General features: G+C 46.3%; 1 protein-coding gene across 1 annotated transcript in view; it reads left to right on the forward strand.

Annotated features, from left to right (window-relative positions):
- AK5 (adenylate kinase 5) overlaps positions 1 to 22368 on the forward strand; it is a gene marked incomplete at its 5' end in the record, with an annotated part of 185240 nt that overhangs the window by 156872 nt on the left and 6000 nt on the right. Inside the window, one exon of the mRNA XM_082688564.1 lies at positions 9471 to 9659. Coding sequence (XP_082544690.1) covers positions 9471 to 9659 — 189 coding nt within the window. The remainder of the gene's footprint in view (positions 1 to 9470; positions 9660 to 22368) is intronic.

Genomic DNA, 22368 nt, shown 5'->3' on the forward strand with positions numbered 1-22368 from the left:
ATATATACAGAAGTGTAATCACTGGACCGTCTGGTAATTCTATCACACACCACCTACCTCAGCCGCTGTGCCATTTTACATTCCCACCAGCAGAGCATGGGGGTTCCAGCTTCTCTACAACCTCACCAAGCCCTGTTATTTTCTGGGGGGTTGCCTAGTCCCTACCTTAACGGGCATGAGGTGATTTCTTATTATGGTTTTGGTTTGCATCTTCTTTTTTTTTTTTAAGATTTTATTTATATATTTGACAGACAGAGATCACAAGTAGGCAGAGAGGCAGGCAGGGAGACAGGAGAAAGCAGACTCCCTGCTGAGCAGAGAGCCCGATTCGGGGCTCGATCCCAGGACCCTGGGATCATGACTTGAGCCGAAGGCAGAGGCTTTAACCCACTGAGCCACCCAGGCATCCCTTGGTTTACATCATCTTAAAGATGAATTATGTTGACCATCTGTTCTTGTTCTTGTTGGCCACTTATGTATCTTCTTCGGAGAAATGTCTAGTCACATTCCTTGCCCATTTTTTAATCAGGTTGTTTGGTTTCTTGTTATTGAGTTGTAGGAGTTATTTATATATTCTGGATATTAACCCCTTATCAGATATATGATTTGTTAATATTTTCTCCCACTCTGTATGCTTCCTTTTGTTCTATTGACTGTGTCTGTTGATGCACAGGGGTGTTTTTTTTTAAGCTTTTATTTTTTTGGCAATCTCCACACCCACGTTGGGGCTTGAATTCACAACCCCAAGATCGAGAGTTGTGTGTTCCACTGACTGAGCCTGACAGGCACCCTGATACACGGATGTGTTTATTTTGATATAGTCTAATTTATCTGTTTTTACTTTTATTCCCTGAGTTTTAATGTCATGTCCAAGAAACCACAGCCAAATCCAATGTCGTGAAGATTTTCTCCTGTTTTCTTTAAGAATTTTATAACTTTAGTTCTTACCTTTCGGTCACTAATTCATTTTGACCAATTTTTGTATATGCTGCATAGTAAAGGTTCAATTTCATTCTTTTGTATGTGGATATCTGGTCTTCCCAATGCTATTTGTTGGAAAGACTGTTTTTTTTTTTTTTCCCAGCTGAATGGTCTTGACATCTTTGTCAAAAATCATTTGACCATCTATGTAAGAGTTTATTTCTGGGCCGTCTATTGTGTTCCATTAGTCTATACGTCTGTCTTTATGCCAGTCCCACATTGTTCATATCATTGTGACTTTGAAATAAGTTTTTGGTTGTTTTTTTTTTTAAGATTTTGTTTATTTGATAGAGAGAGAGAGCACAAGTAGGGAGACAGACAAGCAGGCGGGGGGCGGGGAGCAGGCTCCCTGCTGCGCAGAGACCCCCCTCGATGCAGGATTTGATTCCAGGACCCTGAGATCATGACCTGAGCCAAAGGCAGCAGCTTAACCCACTGAACCACCCAGGCGCCCTGTAATAAGTTTTTAAACCAGGAAGTGTGAGACCTCTAACTTTGTTCTTTTTCCAAGATTGTTTTGCCTATTCAGGAAACCTTGAGATTCCATATGAATTTTAGGATGGGTATTTCTACTTCTGTAAAAAACAAAAACAACAGCAAAAACAAAATAAACAAACAAAAAAACTCCAGTGCCACTGGGACTTTGATAAGGGTTGTTTTAAATCTGTAGATCGCTTTGGGTGATATTGACATCTTAACCATACTGAGTCTTCTATAGATTGTTTTACATTGTAGCTTCTCCTAGTCTTTCAGCCAAGCTGTAGATAAGGCTCCTGGTGATTCAGGCTGAATAATTGAGGAACAGGGAAATTTTTCTACACGACTTCAGAGGCAGGGCCTTGGCAAGGCTGGAGGACGGAGAGAGGATAGAAAGGAGTTGTTGGGGGACGCCTGGGTGGCTCAGTTGGTTAAGCAGCTACCTTCAGCTCGGGTCATGATCCCAGCATCCTGGGATCGAGTCCCACATCAGGCTCCTTGCTTGACAGGGAGCCTGCTTCTCCCTCTGCCTCTGCCTGCCTCTCTGTCTGCCTGTGCTCACTCTCATTCCTCTCTCTCTGACAAATAAATAAATAAAATCTTAAAAAAAAAAAAAAAAAAGGAGTTGTTGGGTCAGGCCTTGACCCTGCAGAGTTCGGCGGCTGTAGAAGCACATCATTCAAATACAGTGGGAGACACCCTGTACCTGCCACAGGCCACGGTGTTCACTGAGGTTCAGGCTTCACCTCTAGGTGATTTCACACTTATTTTGTCTGTGACCTTAAGGTCCGAAGAGCCCCAGGAGGGCCTCCAAGAGAGTCAGGACGGTCATGCACTTACTTGGAGTGCTGGGGGGAAATGTCTTTGAAAAGTCTACTTTGCTAAATTGTTCTTTTGAAGCCCCCAAATGGTCCACTGTGGTAAGGAAGATGCATGGGAAAGACGGGCATCCCCTTTTTTGGTCAACAGCCGTGTGCAAACAGTAACAGAGTTAGAATCCGTATTCTCCTTTGAGGGTTTTTAGAACTAGATCTGCAAGCAAGTCCCCAATTTTAGGCCTGTGGGTTCCAAACTGTTTTGAGCAGTGACATTCACGTACAGCCCCTTTAAAGCGCATGTCACTCATGTGGTCCAGAATCCAAAAAGCTGAATATTGTCCCTGTCGTATACTAGTGTGACGCTGGGCAAGTGCCTCAACTTCAGGCTCTTCCTCTATAAATCGGAGGTAATAATACACCTGCCAAAACCGAATTTGAGGATTTTGTGAACACTGAATGACAGAACATACATAAATGTGTTTTCTAAACTTTATAAGGCTATAAAATATTATCTAGATTAGGGTCACTTTTTTTTTTTTTTTTTTTGAGAGAAAGAGAGAGAGCACTCACGTGCTGGGGATGGGGCAGAGGGAGAGGAAAGAGAGAATCAGAAGTAGACTCCAAGCTCAGCACAGAGCATGGCACGGGGCTTGATCCCATGACCCTGAGATCATGACCTGAGTGGAAATCAAGAGTCAGACTTACCCAACTGAGCTACCCAGGTGCCCCAGAGTCATACTTCACACAAATCTGTAAATCCCTACTCCATCAAACCTTTCCCCTTCACGTAGCATGAGGTAAATGTTTTACATGGCTGGTAGTTTTGTCCCTGGCCTTTGGTATGGATGAATTCAAAAACCTATATGATCTCCCCCCAACTAAAACAGAACCCCCCCCTTACCGTGGGCGCCATTCAGATGGGCATTAGAATTGGCCACGGGGTGCTGGGGTGGTTCAGTTGGTTAAGTCTGGGCTCAGGTCATGATCTCAGTGTCCTGGGATAGAGCCCTGCTCCCAGCTCAGTGGGGAGTCTGCTTCTCCCTCTCCCTTTGCCCCTCCCCTGCTTGTGCTCGCTCTCTTTCTTTCAAATAAATAAATTAAATCTTTTTTTTTTTTTAAATGTGGCAGAGAAGAAACCTAACTGGAACTCAGAGTGAGGAAGAGTCATTAGTGGTGAGCAGGCAGTTCCAACCAAAGCTAAAAATCACGATGTCATCTCAAAAAATACGGGAGTGCCCAGTTTCATTAATGAATTGATGACCTACAGCGAGAGGTCTACATAAACAGTTTTTTACACACTGCTGGGAGGAGTTTGTAGAGGTCAAGCGTGGCATTGACTTGCCCTTGGGTACAGTGACCTTGAAAAATGCTAATGTCCCTTACTTAGGCTGCATGCACGGGAACACACCCAACCTTCCAAAGCTGCTACTTGCTTGAAGCCTGACCAGAAGGACAAAGATGGTACAAATACACAGAATGAGCCGCTGCTCTCTGGTCATTTATGTCTCTGCCGGGACCACATCGTTTGTAGAGTCCCGTCCAAATGACAGGCAGGGAATTAATTCGAAATTTGGCAAAGACAAATACAGACATCTCATTTTCTCCGGAGCTTTAGAGCAATCAGCCAGGCTGGGAGCAGAGTGAGCGTTTCTCCTACGCTAATCAGACCCACAACTGTTTGAAGCCCATACATGCCTGGGAACGGTTTTAACCAGCCTTGCTCTGTCGCAGACCATCTGTTGCCCCAAATCCCCAGTTCGGTCAGGCTGACGTCCTTGCACACCTGTAGTTGAGTCCTCGAAATGCAGCATCGGTAAGGATTTGCCTGCCTGCTGTTCCTGACATCAGAAGACCAAACCCAGGCTGGTGCTCATTGCTCCAGCATGTGCCTGTGTGCGATTTCTCTATTACTGTCCTATCTTCTATTCCCAGAGCTGGTTCTGGCCCCGCTGAATTCATGATCTGTGCCTTCAGTATCCAACATGGTCTAGGGGGAAGAGGGAGGAGGCTCAGTGTGACAGCGTGACAGTGTGTATGTGTGTGTGTGTGCATGCACGTGCGCACACAGGTATGTCAGCATGTGGGTGACCGGGGCAGAAGGAATACGAAGTCGGAGCTTGGGTTTCTTTTTTTTTTTTTTTTAAAGATTTTATTTATTTATTTGACAGACAGAGATCACAAGCAGGCAGAGAGGCAGGCAGAGAGAGAGAGAGAGAGAGGAGGGAGCAGGCTCCCTGCCGAGCAGAGAGCCCGATGCGGGACTCGATCCCAGGACCCTGAGATCATGACCTGAGCCGAAGGCAGCGGCTTAACCCACTGAGCCACCCAGGCGCCCGGAGCTTGGGTTTCTGACCATCATCTCCCATCTCCTGGGAGAACCCCTGGGCCCAGTGACTGGGTCTTAACAGGCCCGTATTCAAAGCTCTGCTGTACAACTCACTGGCAAGTCATTTAACTGTACATATCTCAGTTTCCTCTTCCATAAAATGTAAATCGACAATGGCTACAGCCAAGCCTCTTCGGAAGATTGGCTGGGTCCTTGAAGAGTCCTTGACACATTTATAAGCCTACATACGGTGTTCCATAAATTGTTAAGTCTTTTCCAAAATTATGGATTTTTTTCTGGCTACAGAAAGAAAAACTGTATGGCTATGAGACAGTACAGAAGAGTATAAAACAAAGACACACTAATCACCCAGAGGCAACACCTGTTAACATTGTGACGTATGTGACGTATGTCTGAGTTCTACCCATTTGTATACAGAGAGTGTCATACGGAATGTGTAACTAACAGAGGAATAGCTGTTTTTTTTTTTTTTTTTGAATACCCAAGATATGCCTGGAACTGAACTAGATGCTTTACATATGTCAATTTATTAATCTTTATAATCCAATTCAGCAGCTACTATTGTTTCCGCTTTGTAGAGTTATTATCTTCTGGAGGAGGGGTGAAGTGCTCTCCTGCATTAACCTGTGCCCAACAACAACCAAACTAAACAGATATTAACAGAAATAAAAATGCCTGTGCTTGCTCTTGGCTTTTCCCTCCCAGGAGCCTCTTAGCTGAAATTGTGCCCTTAGCGTGAATGTGCTCATGACATTTTCCTGGGTGTGTGAATGAGGACATTAGTACCCCTCTGTCTGACTACTCTTAACTACCTCACAATACTTCCATCCTCAGAATAAATGATTCTCATTTTCAGAATGAGCTCTTAGCCAAAAAAAAAAAAAAAAATGGAAATAAAGGTGGGGGTCTATGAATCTGGCCAAAGGACTTTCCCGTTGGTGTGTTCTAATTGCTTGGAATTGTGAGGCACCTTGGGGACCACCTGGGATTCCTCATGTGCAATTTTCTGCCCTCTTCATATGTCTTCCAGTTCACTGTAGAACTTTGAGCTGTGTAATGACAGTAAGGTAGCAGTGGGATGATATTATTATTATCAGGGTTGTGTGTTCAAGAATGCTGGAATGACCCAGATACCCCTCTTCTAGGGAGCTCCCCCAAGGGGAGGGACCTCTGGGGTGAGAGCAAATGGGAAATAGGCCTGCCACTTTATTTTTAGCCTCCCAGTGGAGCAAAACCAGGAAGTATGCTGGGGTGTGAGATTAAGGCAAAAAGCATGGGTAGGGCCTCTGACTCTTTCTAAACCCAAATCTGACCAACGGGGGCTTTTATAATTCAAAGGGATGAATATATCGCTAGGCTCACGTTTATGTAGAGCTTAAAATGGGCCAGGCACTTGACATCTATTAATTCATTTCATCCCGGCAATTCTCCTACTGAGGTGGAAACTATTATTATCCTCATTTTAAAGCGAGGAAAATGAGGCACCCAGAGAGAACAAGACAGCTATTTTTCTCAACAAAAGAGAGTTTCTGGGTGTCCTGCCCCTGCCCACTGATAAATATGGCCTAAACCAGTGTCCCGATCAGAAGAAAACGAGAGAGCCAGGGGTCAGAGGAGAGCAGGGTAAACCCCTCCTCCCGCTCCACCTGCTGGAATCACTAAGGCCAAGCCATCATCACAAGGCCGCTGAAGCTGACATGCTCATCCTGGTGGCCGCTCTCAGCTGTGACGGGTGTTCATGCCAGCTTGATCTAAAGAGGCAGTTAGAGCCAGCTTCTGCAAAATGAAATGGTCTCGGACACCACCCACTTCCTTTCCCGCTGTCTTGCCCTCCTCTCCCGGCCCCCGTGTGGCCCACCAGGCGTCTGGCCTGAGCCCCATTCTGAAGGACAAGTCCACGAGGGTGAAGTCACCGGCTTTGGAGCCGCACACAGCTGGCTCAGGAATGTGGCTTTGGACACGTTAACCTCCCTGAGGAGATGATTTCCTCTAACTTGGAAAAGAGATAATACTTCCCAGCAGGGGTTTCCAGGGTTAAAAGGACGGCTGGAGGTAGCGGCCTTAGCTACAGCAATGTTGTTTACTTGCAGGATGCCACCCGCCCCTTAAGGACACTTGTGCTGTAATACCCAAGGCTGTGAAGAACCCCCCTCTGCTGAGGCAGAATTCCAGGGGTACCAGCAGGGTGATGCTGGGAGCAGGGAGTTGTCCCCAAGTGTCCGTGATTCATTCAGACAAGGATGAGTGCCCTTCGCCCACATGATGTTCAAGGCAAACCGCAGGCTAATGAAAAAGAGGCAGAGATGGGACCCAGAGAGCTGCTCCGGAGGACTGTCTAAAGATAGGTGTAGATCCAGGTGCTTTGGAAAATGAGTAAATGATTAAATAGTATTTCATTCAACCATGCAGAAAAGTTTAGGTATGACACCACTAGTGGTCCAGAGCACTTCCAAATGGAATGACTGGCATTGGCGGTTCAGAGGTAGAATTCTCGCCTGCCACATGGAATGACTGCTCCATAGCGTCTTACGTAGGAAGGTCAGGTCAAACCCGTTTGTCTTGAAGGGGCTTTTCAAATTATTATTTTGTGGAGAATTGGCCTGGAGATTTTCTTAGAGTGCAGGACTGATTCAGCAGGTCAGGGAGGGTGCCCGAAACTGCCTTTCTCACTCGCTTCGGAATGACGGCTGTGTCTGCTCCGTGGACCACCCACGCAGCATCCTGTGGAAGACCAAACTGCCTCTCAGTTCTGTATTCACCTTGATGCAGAAATCAGTTACCGCCAGCTCCTGCTCCGATACCCATTATCTCTGTTTGCACCTGCATGTGCCCCTGAATTATCTTTCCTGCCTTCAAGAGTGGCCTCGAAACTCCCGCAATTAGAAAAATCATCTCGGCTTCTCATACAGACCCAACCAGAAACTGTTCCAGGGAGCCCCAGGCGAACTGAACCCTGGGCTGCCGCCCAAGCCCGCCCTCTGCTGGTGACACGAGTCACTGTCTTCTAAACCCAGCTTTTCCTGCTGCTCAAATGCTCATTTTGTTTTCACATTAATACAGGCAGAAAAGTTGCATGACATTTTCCAGAGGTTTATTTCACTCTTCTAGATTTGGAGAATTTTCCCGCCCTGTTCCTTCAAGTACATCCTGTCGAGGGGGTAGATAAATGTTCAGCCAACACTTACTAGCACCTTACTGTTCTGAGGTGCCTAAAAGTCCTCGCCCCCCCCCCCATTTTGTTCCCATCCCTCCCAGGCACTTTGCACAGTGGGGTGGCAAGCCTTCCTTTACTCACAGCCTGACCACTGCAAGATGACCAGAGGGAGCAAGGTTCTTGGTGGTTGTGGTAGGGGAGGAAATACAGACACAGAGACATCAGGAGCCAAAGAACATTTCAGGGAAGGACAGGGAGATTGGGAGACTCGCACTGCTGATCATAGCATCATCATTCATTCACTGAAACATTTCTTAATCACCTACCTACTACCTACAAGACTTGGGACCAGGTAGGAGTTAAGCACTCCTAACCCTGCAAAGAGACTATAGTCTAATAGGAGAATTAAGCCTAATAGCTAACACTTATTGAGTTATCATATGCCAAACAGCATCCTTACATTATTTTATTTAATTTTACTTAATCTTTACAGCAGTCTATGATCATCTTCATTGTACAAATGAGAAAACGAGGGACACCTGACTATCTCAGTTGGTAAAGCCTGTGACTCAATCTCAGGGTCGTAAGCTCAAGCCCCACGTTGGGCATGAAAGTTTAGAAAGAGAGAAAGAGAGAGAAAGAAAGAAAGAGATTAAGGAAGGTAGGGAGGGAGGAAGGAAGGAAAAGAAAATTGGGGTGCAGAGAAGTTGAGTGATACTTTCAGTTATTGATGGAGTCAGATAGCTTAAAATTATAATTTGCTACTTTCTCTAATAGGGTTCTGGGGTTTGATGAGCCTGGCTGACTGGTTCTCCTTTCAGGTCCTTTGTACAGTTGACTTTATACAGTCAGATAGTGGCTAAGGCTGGTGTACGTATCTGGAGCCAGGGTTGGGATGTCAAAATTGGTCAGGAGCTGGCCAGGCACCTCCGTTTGCAAGGCCTCCCTGAGTGGCTAGCTTGGGCTTCCTCATATCTTAGCAGTCAGAATAGCTGACATCTTAGATGACAGCTGACCGGGCCCAAACTGCAAAATTTCTCATGATCTTGCTTCTAAGACCCTACAGCATCATTTCCATTATATTCTATTGGTCCAAGTGGTTACAGGTCAGCTCAGACTCCAGGAGGTAGAGCTCTGGGCTCTGTGTCTCAGCGGGGGAAGAGCTTTGAGTACACCGAGCAAGGAATTGATGAAGACCACCTTAGAGAAAGTCACCACACCTTAAACAGCCTGACTCCAACCTTTGTACATTCAATCGATATGTTCCACGGACCCCGCATCAGACAGACACAGGCACACCGTGCTCCTAGTGGGAACAAAGAAGGAAGTGATTGGCTCTGCCTCAGTGGGTCAGGGAAGTCTTCCCAGAGGAAACACCCATACTCATACACACACACACACACACACACGTCCCCTTAGAACAGAGGACAGATTGTGACTGCCCTAGGTAACATACTGCATGATCTCTATGTGTTGAGGTGACAATGGCCGAGGGCCAGAGGCAGCTCTGAGACAGCATGTGGAAAGCCACCAATCCAGGAAACAGGAGCCATGAAGTCCAGGCTCAACTCTGCCACAGTGTAGTTTGGGGACCTTGAGAGGAACCAGAAGGCCAGGAGAAGAAAGAGCTAGAGGTCTTTCCAGAACATCACCGAGTGGAATTTCTGACCATGTTGTGCTCCCCCACCCCCAGATCGGAGACCCGCACTTGGTGATCTGTATGGACTGCTCGGCAGACACCATGACCAACCGCCTTCTCCAGAGGAGCCAGAGCAGTCCTTGCGCGCAAGACACCAGCACCATCGCCAAGCGCCTTGAAGCCTACTACCGAGCGTCCATCCCTGTGATCGCCTACTATGAGACGAAAACACAGCTACACAAGGTGAAACGTTTCACTTCCCTTCCTCAAAATGAGCCAATAATCTTTTCTTTCTTTCTTTCTTTCTTTCTTTCTTTCTTTCTTTCTTTCTTTCTTTTTAAGAGAAAAGAGGGGAAAAGGGAAATTTCTGTCCAGGGATCTAGGAATTAGAGCTGCAAACAGCTGCAAAGTTTCACCTTTGTATAAATCAAAATTAAAGAGCTGTCATCACACAAACCATAAAAAATTGGTCATAGAGTTTTCACAGATGCCCTTATAGCTGCTGAACACAACTCCTTTCTCCAAAATAGAGGGAGGGCTGGTGGGTGGAAGGGCAGGGATGAGGCCTAGGTTCTGCCTTCTGGACCGCAGCTGAATAGGGTGACCCAAAAGGTCTCTTCTAGGTTTAAAATTCAATGACTTAGAATTTCTAGATTTTTACACAGCTCATAATTGGCACTTGGATTTCAAGCAGCCTACGGGGCCAGGAGAGCAGGGAGTTTGGTGCAACAGTGAAGACACTGGGGGGAAATGGGTCACACCAACCTAACAATCGGAAGGGGTAATCCTTGGTGAATTACCATTCATTTCAACCCCTCCATCCACTCATCTGATAAACACGTATGAAGCCCCTCCTGTCGGCCATCCATTGCCCTACTGGTTTAGATACAGAGCATGGATGCAGTTCCTCCTCCTCGAGCTTCAGGTTTCAGTAGGAGAGATAGACAAGCCTCTGATCACGGTATGGGGTCAGAGTGAGCACAGAGTGAGTTCCAGCGGCCCTTTAACCAGTCTAGGGGGAAAGGAAAAGCATCAAGGAAGGTCACTGGTGGACAACTAAGCTGAGCTTCAAAGAGGGAGTGATGGAAGGGGCACAGGGCACCCCACCCAGAAGGAGCCCCAAGGGAAAAAGCTCAGGAGGAAGCAGGAACTCAGCTTGGCTAGGACATAGTGTGCCAAGAAAAAGAGAAAGAAGAGATGGGGCTGGAGAGGGAAGAATGGACCAGATCAAGATGAACCTGAGTCAGAGGCAAGTAACTGTCCTGGGGTGGGTAGGAAGCAGCAGACACAGTCAGGAAGACAGAGAATGCTCAGTCCATTGAGCTGGCAGCGAGTCGATCTGAGAAGACAAGGCTGAGAGACGACTCCAGGGAGGCAGGGTGCCAAAACACAGTAGAGAGCGCGAACCCCTACTTTCTATAGGTCACAGGAAGTCAGAGGAGGCCTCCATCAATAAATAACCAACTTGTCTCTGAGGCAGCTACGTCATCCATTCCTTGGCAGAAACCAATGGTAATGAGTTCTCATCTTCTACACCTGTTAATGGTCCATTTTGCAGAATCCTAAGAACTTAGCCCTGGGAATAGAAGTCTGAAAGGTGTCCCTTGATGTAATGCAGGGATGTCAAATATGGGGCATGAAAGCCCCCATCCCCAACTTCCCTCTCCGCGACTGCTGATCCATTGATCCCCGGGGCCCTGGGAGTCCTTGTTAGCCCAGCTCTCCAGGCAGCTCCTAGCAACTCACAGGACTAGATCTGCAAGAGGAAACCATGAGCTGTGCTTTGTGTAACATCCGACTGCCCCATAAAACAAACACTTACACTCAACACAAGCAAAAAAAAAAAAAAAAAGTACATTATGTAAGAACGGGGTCTTAAGAATTGAGGGTTGCAGAAGACTTTGTAAGATTAGTGATTTCCACCCTTCGCGCAGTCTGGAACACACAAGAAAATTGTCCAGATAGAAGAGAATTTCTTCCACTTTTGATTTGTAGAAGTGAAAAAAAAAAAAAAAACCCTAAGTCATTCAGAGTTTAACCACCTGCAGAGTCAGAAAAGCCCTTTATCTACCTCTGGTATCATTCCAGCCTGAGTTCTACACACTGACAGGTGATGGGTACATGGATACAGGACCAAGTTCTGGAATCCTCCTGAGAAATATCTAAGTTAATGGAAAATGAAGTTTCCGGTTCCATTTGACTCATCGCGTCTGCTTCCCCTGCATCTTGAGGATGCTGGCAGCCGGGTCTGTGGTGAGGTCACATTTAGGATCCCCTTAACAAATATTTAAGATGCTCCAGCCCTGACTTCAGAGCAGTGTAGCTCCAGCCTGCGGGACTCCCAGGGGACCTCTAGAGGCGCTGCCTCTGCCCAAAGCTGGATGAACGCGCTCTGTCCCCGGCATGGCCTAGGGACAGCAGGGACCCTCAGAGTACTGGGTACAAGGAGGTGAGACTTGTTTGCAGGTGCCCTGTGGGGGTTGCCGTGGCTGGGCCCCAGAAGCGGGGACTGGAGGAGAAGCAGGGGCCGGTGACAGGCAGGCATGTTTTCCACTGGGGAAGGGGAAAGCCTCTGTCCCTTTGTGCTCCCCAGCTTTGGAGCTCCTGCCCCATCTTCTTGCAACAGCTTTACCTCCCCCTGGGTTCTGAGCGACAATTTGCGGCTCGTGCTTGGGATGCTCTTTGGAGGGTCAGCATCTCCTCCCGTCCGGCTGGTGTATGGAGCCCCAGGCAGAGCTGTGTACCATCCAGGAGGGTCCCCGGATCATTTCAGGGGTTTTCTTAAAACTAGGTACGAGTGGTGAAGGCACTCCAAGATGCAGACAAAACAAACCAGTAGCTCAGTGAGATTTACTTAGGAACGAGAGCCCCATCGTGGTCCCGCCAAGAAGCAGATGGCCCTCCACCAGCGCCTCCTTCGGGCCTCCGGTTTGCCCGGGTGCGCCGGGGGTGAATCCATTGGCTAACACCCCTGCCTGGTGACAGGCAGCCCTCTGGCCTGCAGCGAGCCCAAAAAAGGGCCGTGAAACTTCAAACAAAGGTAACAAAGAAGCAGAAGGGAACTGATACAACCACTGCCTCACTCTTTAAGCCCTTATGATGCCATCATTATACAAAACAGAACTTCTTAGAACATACACCGCCGGATAGAGGCGTCTGTGAGACAAATGGATGCCCGGACTTCCCAGCTCTCTCCTCTCCCTCATAAAGGCAGCTTTACTCGGCATCTGAGAAAGAGCTAGGACAGAACTTTTCTTCATTCCGCTCTCTTCCTCCCTCATGCTCTGGGCAGACATCAGTCATCAACTGTGGTGCGGCTTTCCTACCCAGTCTGGACCGCTGCCTCAGAGACTTTCCCGCAGGGGCAGGAACAGGGCCGCACCCAGCTCTCTAGAACCTACCCCTAAAAGGAAGCTTTTTTCCATTTCAGTGAGAGAATTCATTATTTAAAAAACAAAAACCGAAAAAACTGAAATGTAGCATTTCAGGGTAAAAAGCATTGTACTTGGCCAAAGACCCCAACAGAGAAAATTCCGTCTTGGGTACCAGGAAGCCTGAGGCACGGTGCTGTGGAGCTCTGTGAATCTGGATGAGTGATTTCACTGCCTAACCTCACCCTTCTTCAGCCTAATAAGATGGATGGACAGAATAGGACCTCCTGGAATCCTCTAAGCCTCTCACTATGATTCCTAGGAATTCAGAAAATAAATAAATACATGTTTATTATATGTTAATGTTATGTTAATATAATATTAATATTAATTAATTAATATATGTGGTATAATTTTCTAATCATAAAAGTAACATGGACTTATTTTAGTAAATATAGAAAGCTAGGCTCTTACGAAGCCTTATCACCACTCAGAGATACACATTCTGGAGTATTTCCTCCACATCCTGTTGCTGTAAAAAGAATTTTTTTTAAATTTATTTGACAGACAGAGATCACAAGCCGGCAGAGAGGCAGGCAGAGAGAGAGGGGAAGGAAAGCAGTCTCCTCTGCTGAGCAGGGAGCCCAATGTGGGGCTCGATCCCAGGACCCTGGGATCATGACCTGAGCCGAAAGCAGAGGCTTTAACCCACTGAGCCACCCAGGCGTCCTCTGTTGCTGTAAATTTTTAAACCATGACTGTAACCATCAGTATATTGATTAACTAGGCCTCCTTTGTGGTAGATAATAGGCACCAACTTCAGCTGGCCTAACCCAAAACACAAAACTTAACTATAAGGTGATACAACCCACAGCTGAAGCCCAGCAGGCCCAGGCAGGCTGTGGGACCAGGTCCCTCTGGCTTTTCACACATGCCTTCTCTCACTCATCCAGATTTTTCTTTCTCTGGCCCAGAAGCTAGAATACGGCCATCCTGCAAATTCCATATCCACGTGTTACCGCAACAGTTCCAAATTCCAGACAGAAATGTTCTGACTGGCCTTGCTTTGCTCAGGGTCCCTCCCTGGTCCTGTCAACTCTGGCCAGGCAGGTGGGGGCACATGGGACTTTTTCATTTGTTCATGGATATTTTGTTGAGTGTGTACTATACATCAGATACTGTTCTTGGTCCTGGGAACACAGCAATAAACGAGAGACTGAAAGAGAAAAATGTTAGACAAGAAAGTAAAGTAATTGCTAGTAGGATAATCTCTATGAGTAAAACAAAACAGTGAGCTTCTGGTGGGAGCTGTATTTTAGGTGGGTGTTTGGAAAGTCTCTGAAGGGGCATTTGAATTAAAACCCGGCCCATATACACATGGCTTCCTGGTAATTGGGTAGGTAGAATTCCCAGAAGAGAAGGGCTTGTTAGGAGTAGGGAAAAACCCCTGAAATAGCTACCTCGAGTGGCATAAACAGAATTGTATGAGTTAATACTTCAGGCTGCTTTTACAACTACTTTTTAAAAAGACACAAACTAGATAATTCAGGAGTATAGAGATAAGAATCTTCCACCCAAACCACTCATGAACATTTGGGTCTATTTTCCAACATTTGTTTTTCTCCACCTGTTACATACTTTTTGCTCATGGTGTAATCAGCCCAGAAACGCCCCGGGCCATAGATGAAAAGGGCCTGATAACAGACGGTTAACTGTCCCTGGGTTATTTATTAGTCTTAATCAATTAAAAAAGGCGGGGGACAATGACTCCGTAAATACGCATTTCACAGAGGCAGGAAATCAAGTTCCTTGGCAACTCTCTCTGACAAGTCAAGGTTTTTGCTCACCCATTCTGCTGCTGCTGTGTCCCATCTTCGTAAATAGTTTAGCCATTTTTAGTAAGTCCTGAAATAGAGCAACATCCATTGTTGTTCTGGAGAGTCATCCAACCTGGCAGGGACTTTTTGTGACCTGAGGGAGAAAGAATGAGAAAGGCAGCGGCTGGTACCGCCCACAAGGGAGGGGACGCGGAAGGCATGGGAAGGTCAAACTTCATTCTCCACAACCCTTGGTGGACTGGATTCCAAAGTTCGGAATCTAACACAAGTGAAGGAAAGCCCAGATTACCTTTATCCCTTGAATTCTCCATAGTTGAGTCCTTAATTACGATTCTTCTTTCAGTTGACTAAATGAACTCTTTAGTTCATTTTTTTCTGTGAATATCTGAGAATGTTGCTATAGTGGCTTTACACACCAGTGACAGCTTCACTGGATATAACATTTGGGTCATAAGATTTTTCTTTCTTTTTTAAAATATTTTATTTATTTATTTGAGAGAGAGAGAGAGAGCACAAGCAGAGGGAGCAGCAGAGGGAGAGGGAGAAGCAGGCTCCCCTCTGAACAGGAAGTCAGACACGGGGCTCAATCCCAGGACCCTGGGATCATGACCTGAGCCACCAAGGGGCCCAGTCAGAAAGTGTTTCAAACAGCATTCAGAAAACATCACGCCATTGTTTTTCACGCATTGTATTGTGGAGGGAAGGGCAGACACAGATTTGGAAGTCAACTTTTTTCCAGCTGCTATCTTTAAATATATTGGGGCTTGGGTTTTTGTTTGTTTGTTTTTAATTTTTCCATGTCATTCAAAACTTGTGTCCAGATTTCAGTCTGCCTTCACTGCCTTGTATTGGCATAGGCACATTTTTATTTTAAACTTGAGGATTTTCTGTAATAATCCTTTGATTATTTTTGATGTACTTCTATTCCTTGTTTCTCCTCAAAATTCCTCAAAAAACCCTAAAGTTCTTAGATCTCTGTTCCTTCTCTACTAGGTCAATCCCAAAGAAATGCAAATGTGACCCCATGTGTAATTTCAAGTTTCCTATAGCCACATTTTTAAAAAGTCAAAAGAAAACAGGTGACCCTGATTTTATGAAGTCTTTGCAACCCTTGTGTCTTTCACGGACAGCACGTCTCAGTTCAAAATAGGCACATTCTGGGCCTCAAGAGCAACCTGGGGCCATGTCTTCCACCTTGGAGAGCAAAATTCTGTATCTATAACCCGCCCCGTAACTGTCATTTCTGTTCTCTTGACTTTCTAGGAAAAAATCCCAAATGTACCTTTCCGGTTCAATTTTCCACACTATCATTCCTGCTCCTGAGCTACTGACATTGATCTTAGTGCTCAGGTGCCTTTTCCGTTGGCCCCAGCTCAGGTTTTTTTGTCTCACGCTGTTGCCTTCTCACCACACCCGTTCTCACGTCATGACTGTCTGCTCTTACATCACAACAATCACATCTTCTTACGTTTGGTCTCCACTGGCCACGGTATGCAGCCGTTGCCCTTCCTGTGTGTTTGTGAACACACATGTCTTCACCGTGTCTTCCCCCAGCTTCGTATTTGTCACGAGTTATTATTCTGACTTCTCTACACGTCTGCGGCCACCAGGAGAAAGTACATTCTGGAGCGGGAAGCATGATGTCTGTCTTGTTCATGGCTTTATCCCCGGGCACAATGCCTGGCATGAGAAAAAAGAAAGTCCTCAATAAATATTTATTGTTGAGTGTTCGAAACATCATATTTAAAAATTTTCTAGTTCCTCTAGGATATATTATCAGAGCTCTTCTTTCCTTCTGAATCTCTGCAAATGCATGCCTTTTGCCTGTTTCTAGATTGGTTTTTCCCCAGAAACCTCAGTTTGTCTTAAATTTACTCATCCTCTGTTGTAGGATGACAAACAGGCTCCAAAACTTAGTGGCATAAATCAACAGCTGTCACTTGCTTCAGGGGTTTGAAAGAAGCTAGAACTTTCTACCAGAGCACCTATTCGTGGCCTCTCTAGAATGGCTGGCACTTGTCACAGCTCGGTTCCTGGGTTCCCAAGGTGGGGCCCCAGCAGGAGCCTCCAGTGAGTGAGGGTTCCAAAACACCAAGGCAGGAGCTCTGAGGCATCTTCTGGCCAAGCCTGGGCTTGGCGTCACTCCTACCGCATTCTACTCGTTACAAGATTGTCCCTAAGGCTAGCCCAGGTTCAAGGGGAAAAGGGTTCTATTTCGTCTCTCGATGAATGAGGAGCAAGGTCATGTTCAGGAGAGTATGTAGGGTGGGAGATGTTGTTTCAACTCTCTTTGGAAACAATAATCTGCTACGTTCTTAAATTTGGGGGTGGAGTGGAAGGGAATCTCCTGACCCACAAGACATGCAGGCGATCCTTCATGTCACTTGATGTGTGCTCGAGGACCAATGGCACTCGGGACTGGTCCTCTTGGGTCTTGTGCTGGAAGGCAGGCTGAGGTACATCTGGGAGGCTCACACCTAACATGGGATTTTGGGGCTGAGACGTGCTGAGCAGGGACCACCAGCAGACCAAGATGCACTTGACCTGTGTGCCTCTTTCTGCTTCCCCTCCTACGCCAGACCAGTCCTTCTAGTTTGGGACATGTTTCCCATTCTCTCCTTAGTCATTCTTTTGGTAACACAGTCTTAAATGAGATTTAGAGAAGGGTGTCCTGGTGGGGCTTAAGGAGAACAGCTCTTGCCTTTTGAAGTTGTGACCCCACAGCAGAAGGATAGACACCTGCTTTTCTGGTCATTTTCTAAGTCAGGAGCAGATTACGGAATCTAATTCCACTGACAGAAAGTACAATTCATGTTTTCAGAACTCCTGTGACCATTCACCTTTTTCTGGGTCTCCATGGGCATTTTATATATATATTTTTTAAGATTTTATTTATTTATTTGTCAGAGAGAAAGAGGGAGAGAGAGCAAGCACAGGCAGACAGAGAGGCAGGCAGAGGCAGAGGGAGAAGCAGGCTCCCCCCTCCCCCCGAGCAAGGAGCCTGATGCGGAACTCGATCCCAGGACACCGGGATCATGACCTGAGCCGAAGGCAGCTGTTCAACCAACTGAGCCACCCAGGCGTCCCTCCATGGGCATTTTAGTGGGAAACTGGGAGAGGCTTGCCAGATCCCATGTCCCAGGAGGTTGGGGGAGGGGCGTCTCTTCAGATTCTGTGAAGATCAACCAGACTAAGGAGAAAAAAGCATTAGTCGGTGATTCAGTGGCCCCAGGTGTGTTAAAATTGTCAAGTGTTCACATTGGTGGCCAGGATTAGATTTACTTCAAAGGATTTTTTTAATTACCAAAGTAATGAGCGCTTCCTATAATAAGCAAAGAGAAGTGTCTAAGTATGTATATATATAATGTATGTACAGATGCATATATTTATAAATAAGACAACTAGCAAAGCTCCCTCCAACCTTACTTCCCTCAGATAACCAGGGTGAGCAGTTTCCTGTGTATCTTTCCACCTCCCCTCCCTATCCCTCCTCTTCCTCCTCCTTTCCTTGTCTCTCACAGTCTCCTGTCTCACTCTCTCACCCTGACCATCCACACTGTATAGACCATCACCTCCCCCCACGCCGGCCAGGGTGGAAGGTTCTGATTTCATGAAAATCCTACTGTCCTGTACACGTTTCTCTGCAACACCTGGCAGCCAGTACACATCACAGTGATGTTTTCCTGCTACTAGCTATGAGGCACTCTGTAAGGCGAAACATTCTATAGTTTCTCTGGCTGGTTTGTTTCTGGTGTGTTTTGTCCCCTACTAAACAAGTGGACAGTAAATGAGTTATTTAGGCTTTTGTTTCTTCTAAGAGAGATTGTTTTCAGCAGAGGCTTTTTTTAACCCATTCGCCTCCACTTCCCTTTCTCCCCCTGGCACCGAAGGGTTTTTTGAGTCCAGGAAAGCTCTGGGATTTCCCACTTCCCAGCTGCTTGGCCTCTCCTATCCAGGCCCCGCAGCGTAGCTGGCGTCTCAGTTCCGGGAGCAGAGCCTACACGGGTTCGGGCTGGACCTGCCCAGGGTTGAATGCCAGTAACGACAAGGATTTGGAGACCGCGCTCCCTCCTGCCCACCCCGTGTAAAGAAAGGTGCACGCAGGGGCAGGTGACTTCCAGGAGCCCTAATGTTCTGTCTTCCGTCTTGACAAATGATGCATAAATCTTGCATCTGTCTCTGAGAGACAAGAAACTAACTCATTCTTTGTGACTCTGCTTGAACAGTCTCCTCCGCACCCGCCTCCCTCCCTGATTGTCTGGCCTGCGCCTGATCCCCGTGAAGAGCCTTGGATTCTGAGCAGAATTCTTGGCTCCCGGTGTCCTGTGGAAATGAGCTGTGCTCACGGCATGGTGGCATCCTCCCAGAACAGCAGGTAGAAGAGACGGCCAGACCCTGTCCTCTTCTACACACTTTCTTGATTTCCTTCTCTGTGGTTGCTCCTACCACGGGGCAGGTTTTACCTTCGCCCCGCTCAGCCCGTTCCCTTCGCTGGGCTTCGCTTCGACCCACAACGTCTCCAGGGGCCATTGCCAGGGATTCTCCCTGCAGAGAACTGGTGCGGTTTCCTCTAAGGTTCTTGACACATTCAGCAGACATTCACGGGGCGTCTGTAAGGCCCAAGGCATGGTGCTCCATGCCAGGGATTCCAAGAGGAAAAGAGACTCAGGAAAGGCAGCACCACAGCAAGGCAGTGAATACAGCAACAAGTTTTACAGAATGTTCTGGGTCTTTGGGAGAACAGGGCCTGGAAAGGTAGGTAAAGTCTTTAGAGAAAAAGAGGATATTTGGGCAGGTCCTAAGGAGAATACAAGTTCTGACAGGCAGAGGGGAAGGGCACAAAGGCCCTGCACATGAAAGCGCCCAGTAGTGTTAGCAGGAGACTGCGATGCCAAGCAGATGAACAGCAGTATGGGGACACTAGACCAGAAAGCAAGGTTTACGCAAGACTTGAAGGACCTGAATCCATTCCTTCACTCAACAAATTTGCTAGTGCTGCCTGGTCCAGAAATAGAATGTGGGCCACATACAAAGGATTTAACAATTTCCTAGTAGTCGCATTAATAAGAAAAAAGCAGAAAGAAATGAAATGAATTTAATGACATACTTTATTGACCCCAATACATCCCAAGTATTAGCTTTTCAACACCTTGTCAATCAATATACAAATTACGTGATATGTTAAGATATTTTGTAATGTGTTTTCAGTATCTGGTATATAAGCATAACTCAACTCAGATGCTAAATCTGATTTCTGGAGAAATCAGAAAATCTGAAGAAATTCTTCAAAAATCGTAGATTGTATTTGTAGTTCATCAGATTTATGGTTAAGAAGGTAGGTTTTACACACTCAAGTTGTTCCATTATATTTTTGAATTTTCCAGTAACTGAGTCAGGTACCACTTAAGTTAGATTGATCTTTTTTTTCCCCCCAAAGATTTTATTTATAAAATTTATATGACAGAGAGAGGGAGAGCACAAGCAGGGAGAGCAATAGAGGGAAAGGGAGAAGCAGGCTCCCTGAGGAGCAGGAAGCACCATGTAGGGCTTGATCCCAGGACCTTAGCCTGAGCTGAAGTCAGTAATTTAACTGACTGAGCCACCCAGGCACGCCTAAAAGTTAGATTGATTTTAATTACATAACATGAAAGTTTCAGTTCCTCAGTGCTAGCCAGGTGTTCAGGAGGCCCCTCAGACTCCCGCATTGGATAACACAGTTCTAGACTATCCTAGAGAGTCTGACCTAAAAAAATGCTGGTATTTGGGACGCCTGGGTGGCTCAGTTGGTTAAGCAGCTGCCTTCAGCTCAGGTCATGATCCCAGCATCCTGGGATTGAGTCCCACATCCGGCTCCTTGCTCAGCGGGGAGCCTGCTTCTCCCTCTGCCTCTGCCTGCCATTCTGTCTGCCTGTGCTCGCTCTCTCCCCTTCTCTCTCTCTGATAAATAAATAAAATCTTAAAAAAAAAAATGCTGGTATTTTAAATAGGAAAATGACCGATCAGGTAGGTCTTAGAATTTTTTTTTTGATGTCTACGAAAAAGAGCAGTCATTCAAAGTTAAACTGTGGGCAAAATTCGAAGGAAGAGGAAAAGAAGGAAAGATTTTCAATGTAACTTTTTATTTTATTTTATTTTATTTTTAAGATTTTATTTATTTATCAGAGAGAGGGGGGGAGAGGCTGAGCATAGGCAGACAGAGTGGCAGCAGAGGCAGAGGGAGAAGCAGGCTCCTTGCTGAGCAAGGAGCCGGATGTGGGACTCGATCCCAGGACGCTGGGATCATGACCTGAGCCGAAGGCAGCTGCTTAACCAACTGAGCCACCCAGGCGTCCCTCAATGTAACTTTTTAAATGGACAAACCATGCTGGGACTTTGGGGAGTCCTATGTGCGGAGAAGCCGTTCATACGCAGACTATAAATCGTTCTTAAATTGTTACTACTGCTTGTCTTTAAAGCTCTCTAGAGCAAAGGCATCCGAAACCCTCCTTCCTAAGGCCTTGAGGAGGCTTGCTCTGTGGTCTGACCGGATATGAGAAATGGAGTGCTCCCCAGAAGCATCGTTTACATAACCCTAACTTTCCAATACTGCAGGGGCCTCGGGGCCCCAGACAGCGTGCAGGTGCTGCATATTAAGGGCTTGCCCTTGCCGCGTCTGGCAGTGCGGGGTCCTCGGGTGGGGGGCTCCGTCTGGCTCGGGGGAGGAGGAGATTAAAAGAGGAAGAAGGCGGCGCACACGGCAATCATAAACCACTCAGTGGCAGCTTGGAAACGTTTGTCCCAGAAGCCCCATGGCGCCAGGATGTGAAAAACAAAACTAAAACTCAAGCAATGTTTGTAACAGCCTGGGAAATTTCAGGAGAAACGCAACTAGATCCGGGCAGTGTTTGAACCAGCCTACTGTTCTATGGTTTGCAAATTCACAGAACTAGAGGGAATAGACAAAATGTGCATTTCCTCAGGCAACGTAACTGCTTTACTAACTTAGCAATATGTTCTGCGGACTGCCGGGAAATAGTATCACTGACTGCTCTCTTTTGAGAAGTCAGGTGATAACTCCAGAGATTCGTCCGTATTTCCTGTTCACTTGGTCTTAGCTTCTTCTATAGAGGAAAAAAATTACAAATACATACATACATACATACATATATATATATATATATATATATTCTTCCCCCCATCCTATTACTGATCACTTACTGCAGGCTTTTATATCAAGTCTCAGATCCAAAAAGATAGGTTCTTAAAGTCAAAAGCCAATCCACTTACCTAGGTTTCAATTACATTAAATACTTTAAAACCTCATACATGCTGACTTTGCGGAGTCAGAAATGGAGGTCTTGCGGGGAAAGGGACGTTGTGAAGCTTACTTTAACTCTTCACGGGGAAAAAAGAGCTGCTAGAAAATACTACAGCATAAGCATTGATTATGGAGCAAAACCTTCGGGGGATGTCTTATCTTCAAGTGTGCACAATTGCTGAGGAAGCCCCCTTCATAGTCAGGACCCAGAATTCTTATCTGTTCACTAGGATGTTCAACACGAGCAGCTTGATAGCTGGTTTCAATGTGTGAAAATTGTAAGCACTGAGGATAGCTCCTGTAAAACTTAAAATGCACCCAGTAAATTGGCTCTTTCCCATTTCCTTTGAGTTAGAGTAATATATGAAAATATGAAAGTCACTTAACCGTTCCCTTAAAATATTCTCCATGTGGGAATTCGCTGAGGAGGGGGACCAGAGACCTGC

Source organism: Mustela nivalis (genome assembly GCF_964662115.1).
Source record: "Mustela nivalis genome assembly, chromosome: 10".
NCBI lineage: Eukaryota > Metazoa > Chordata > Mammalia > Carnivora > Mustelidae > Mustela > Mustela nivalis.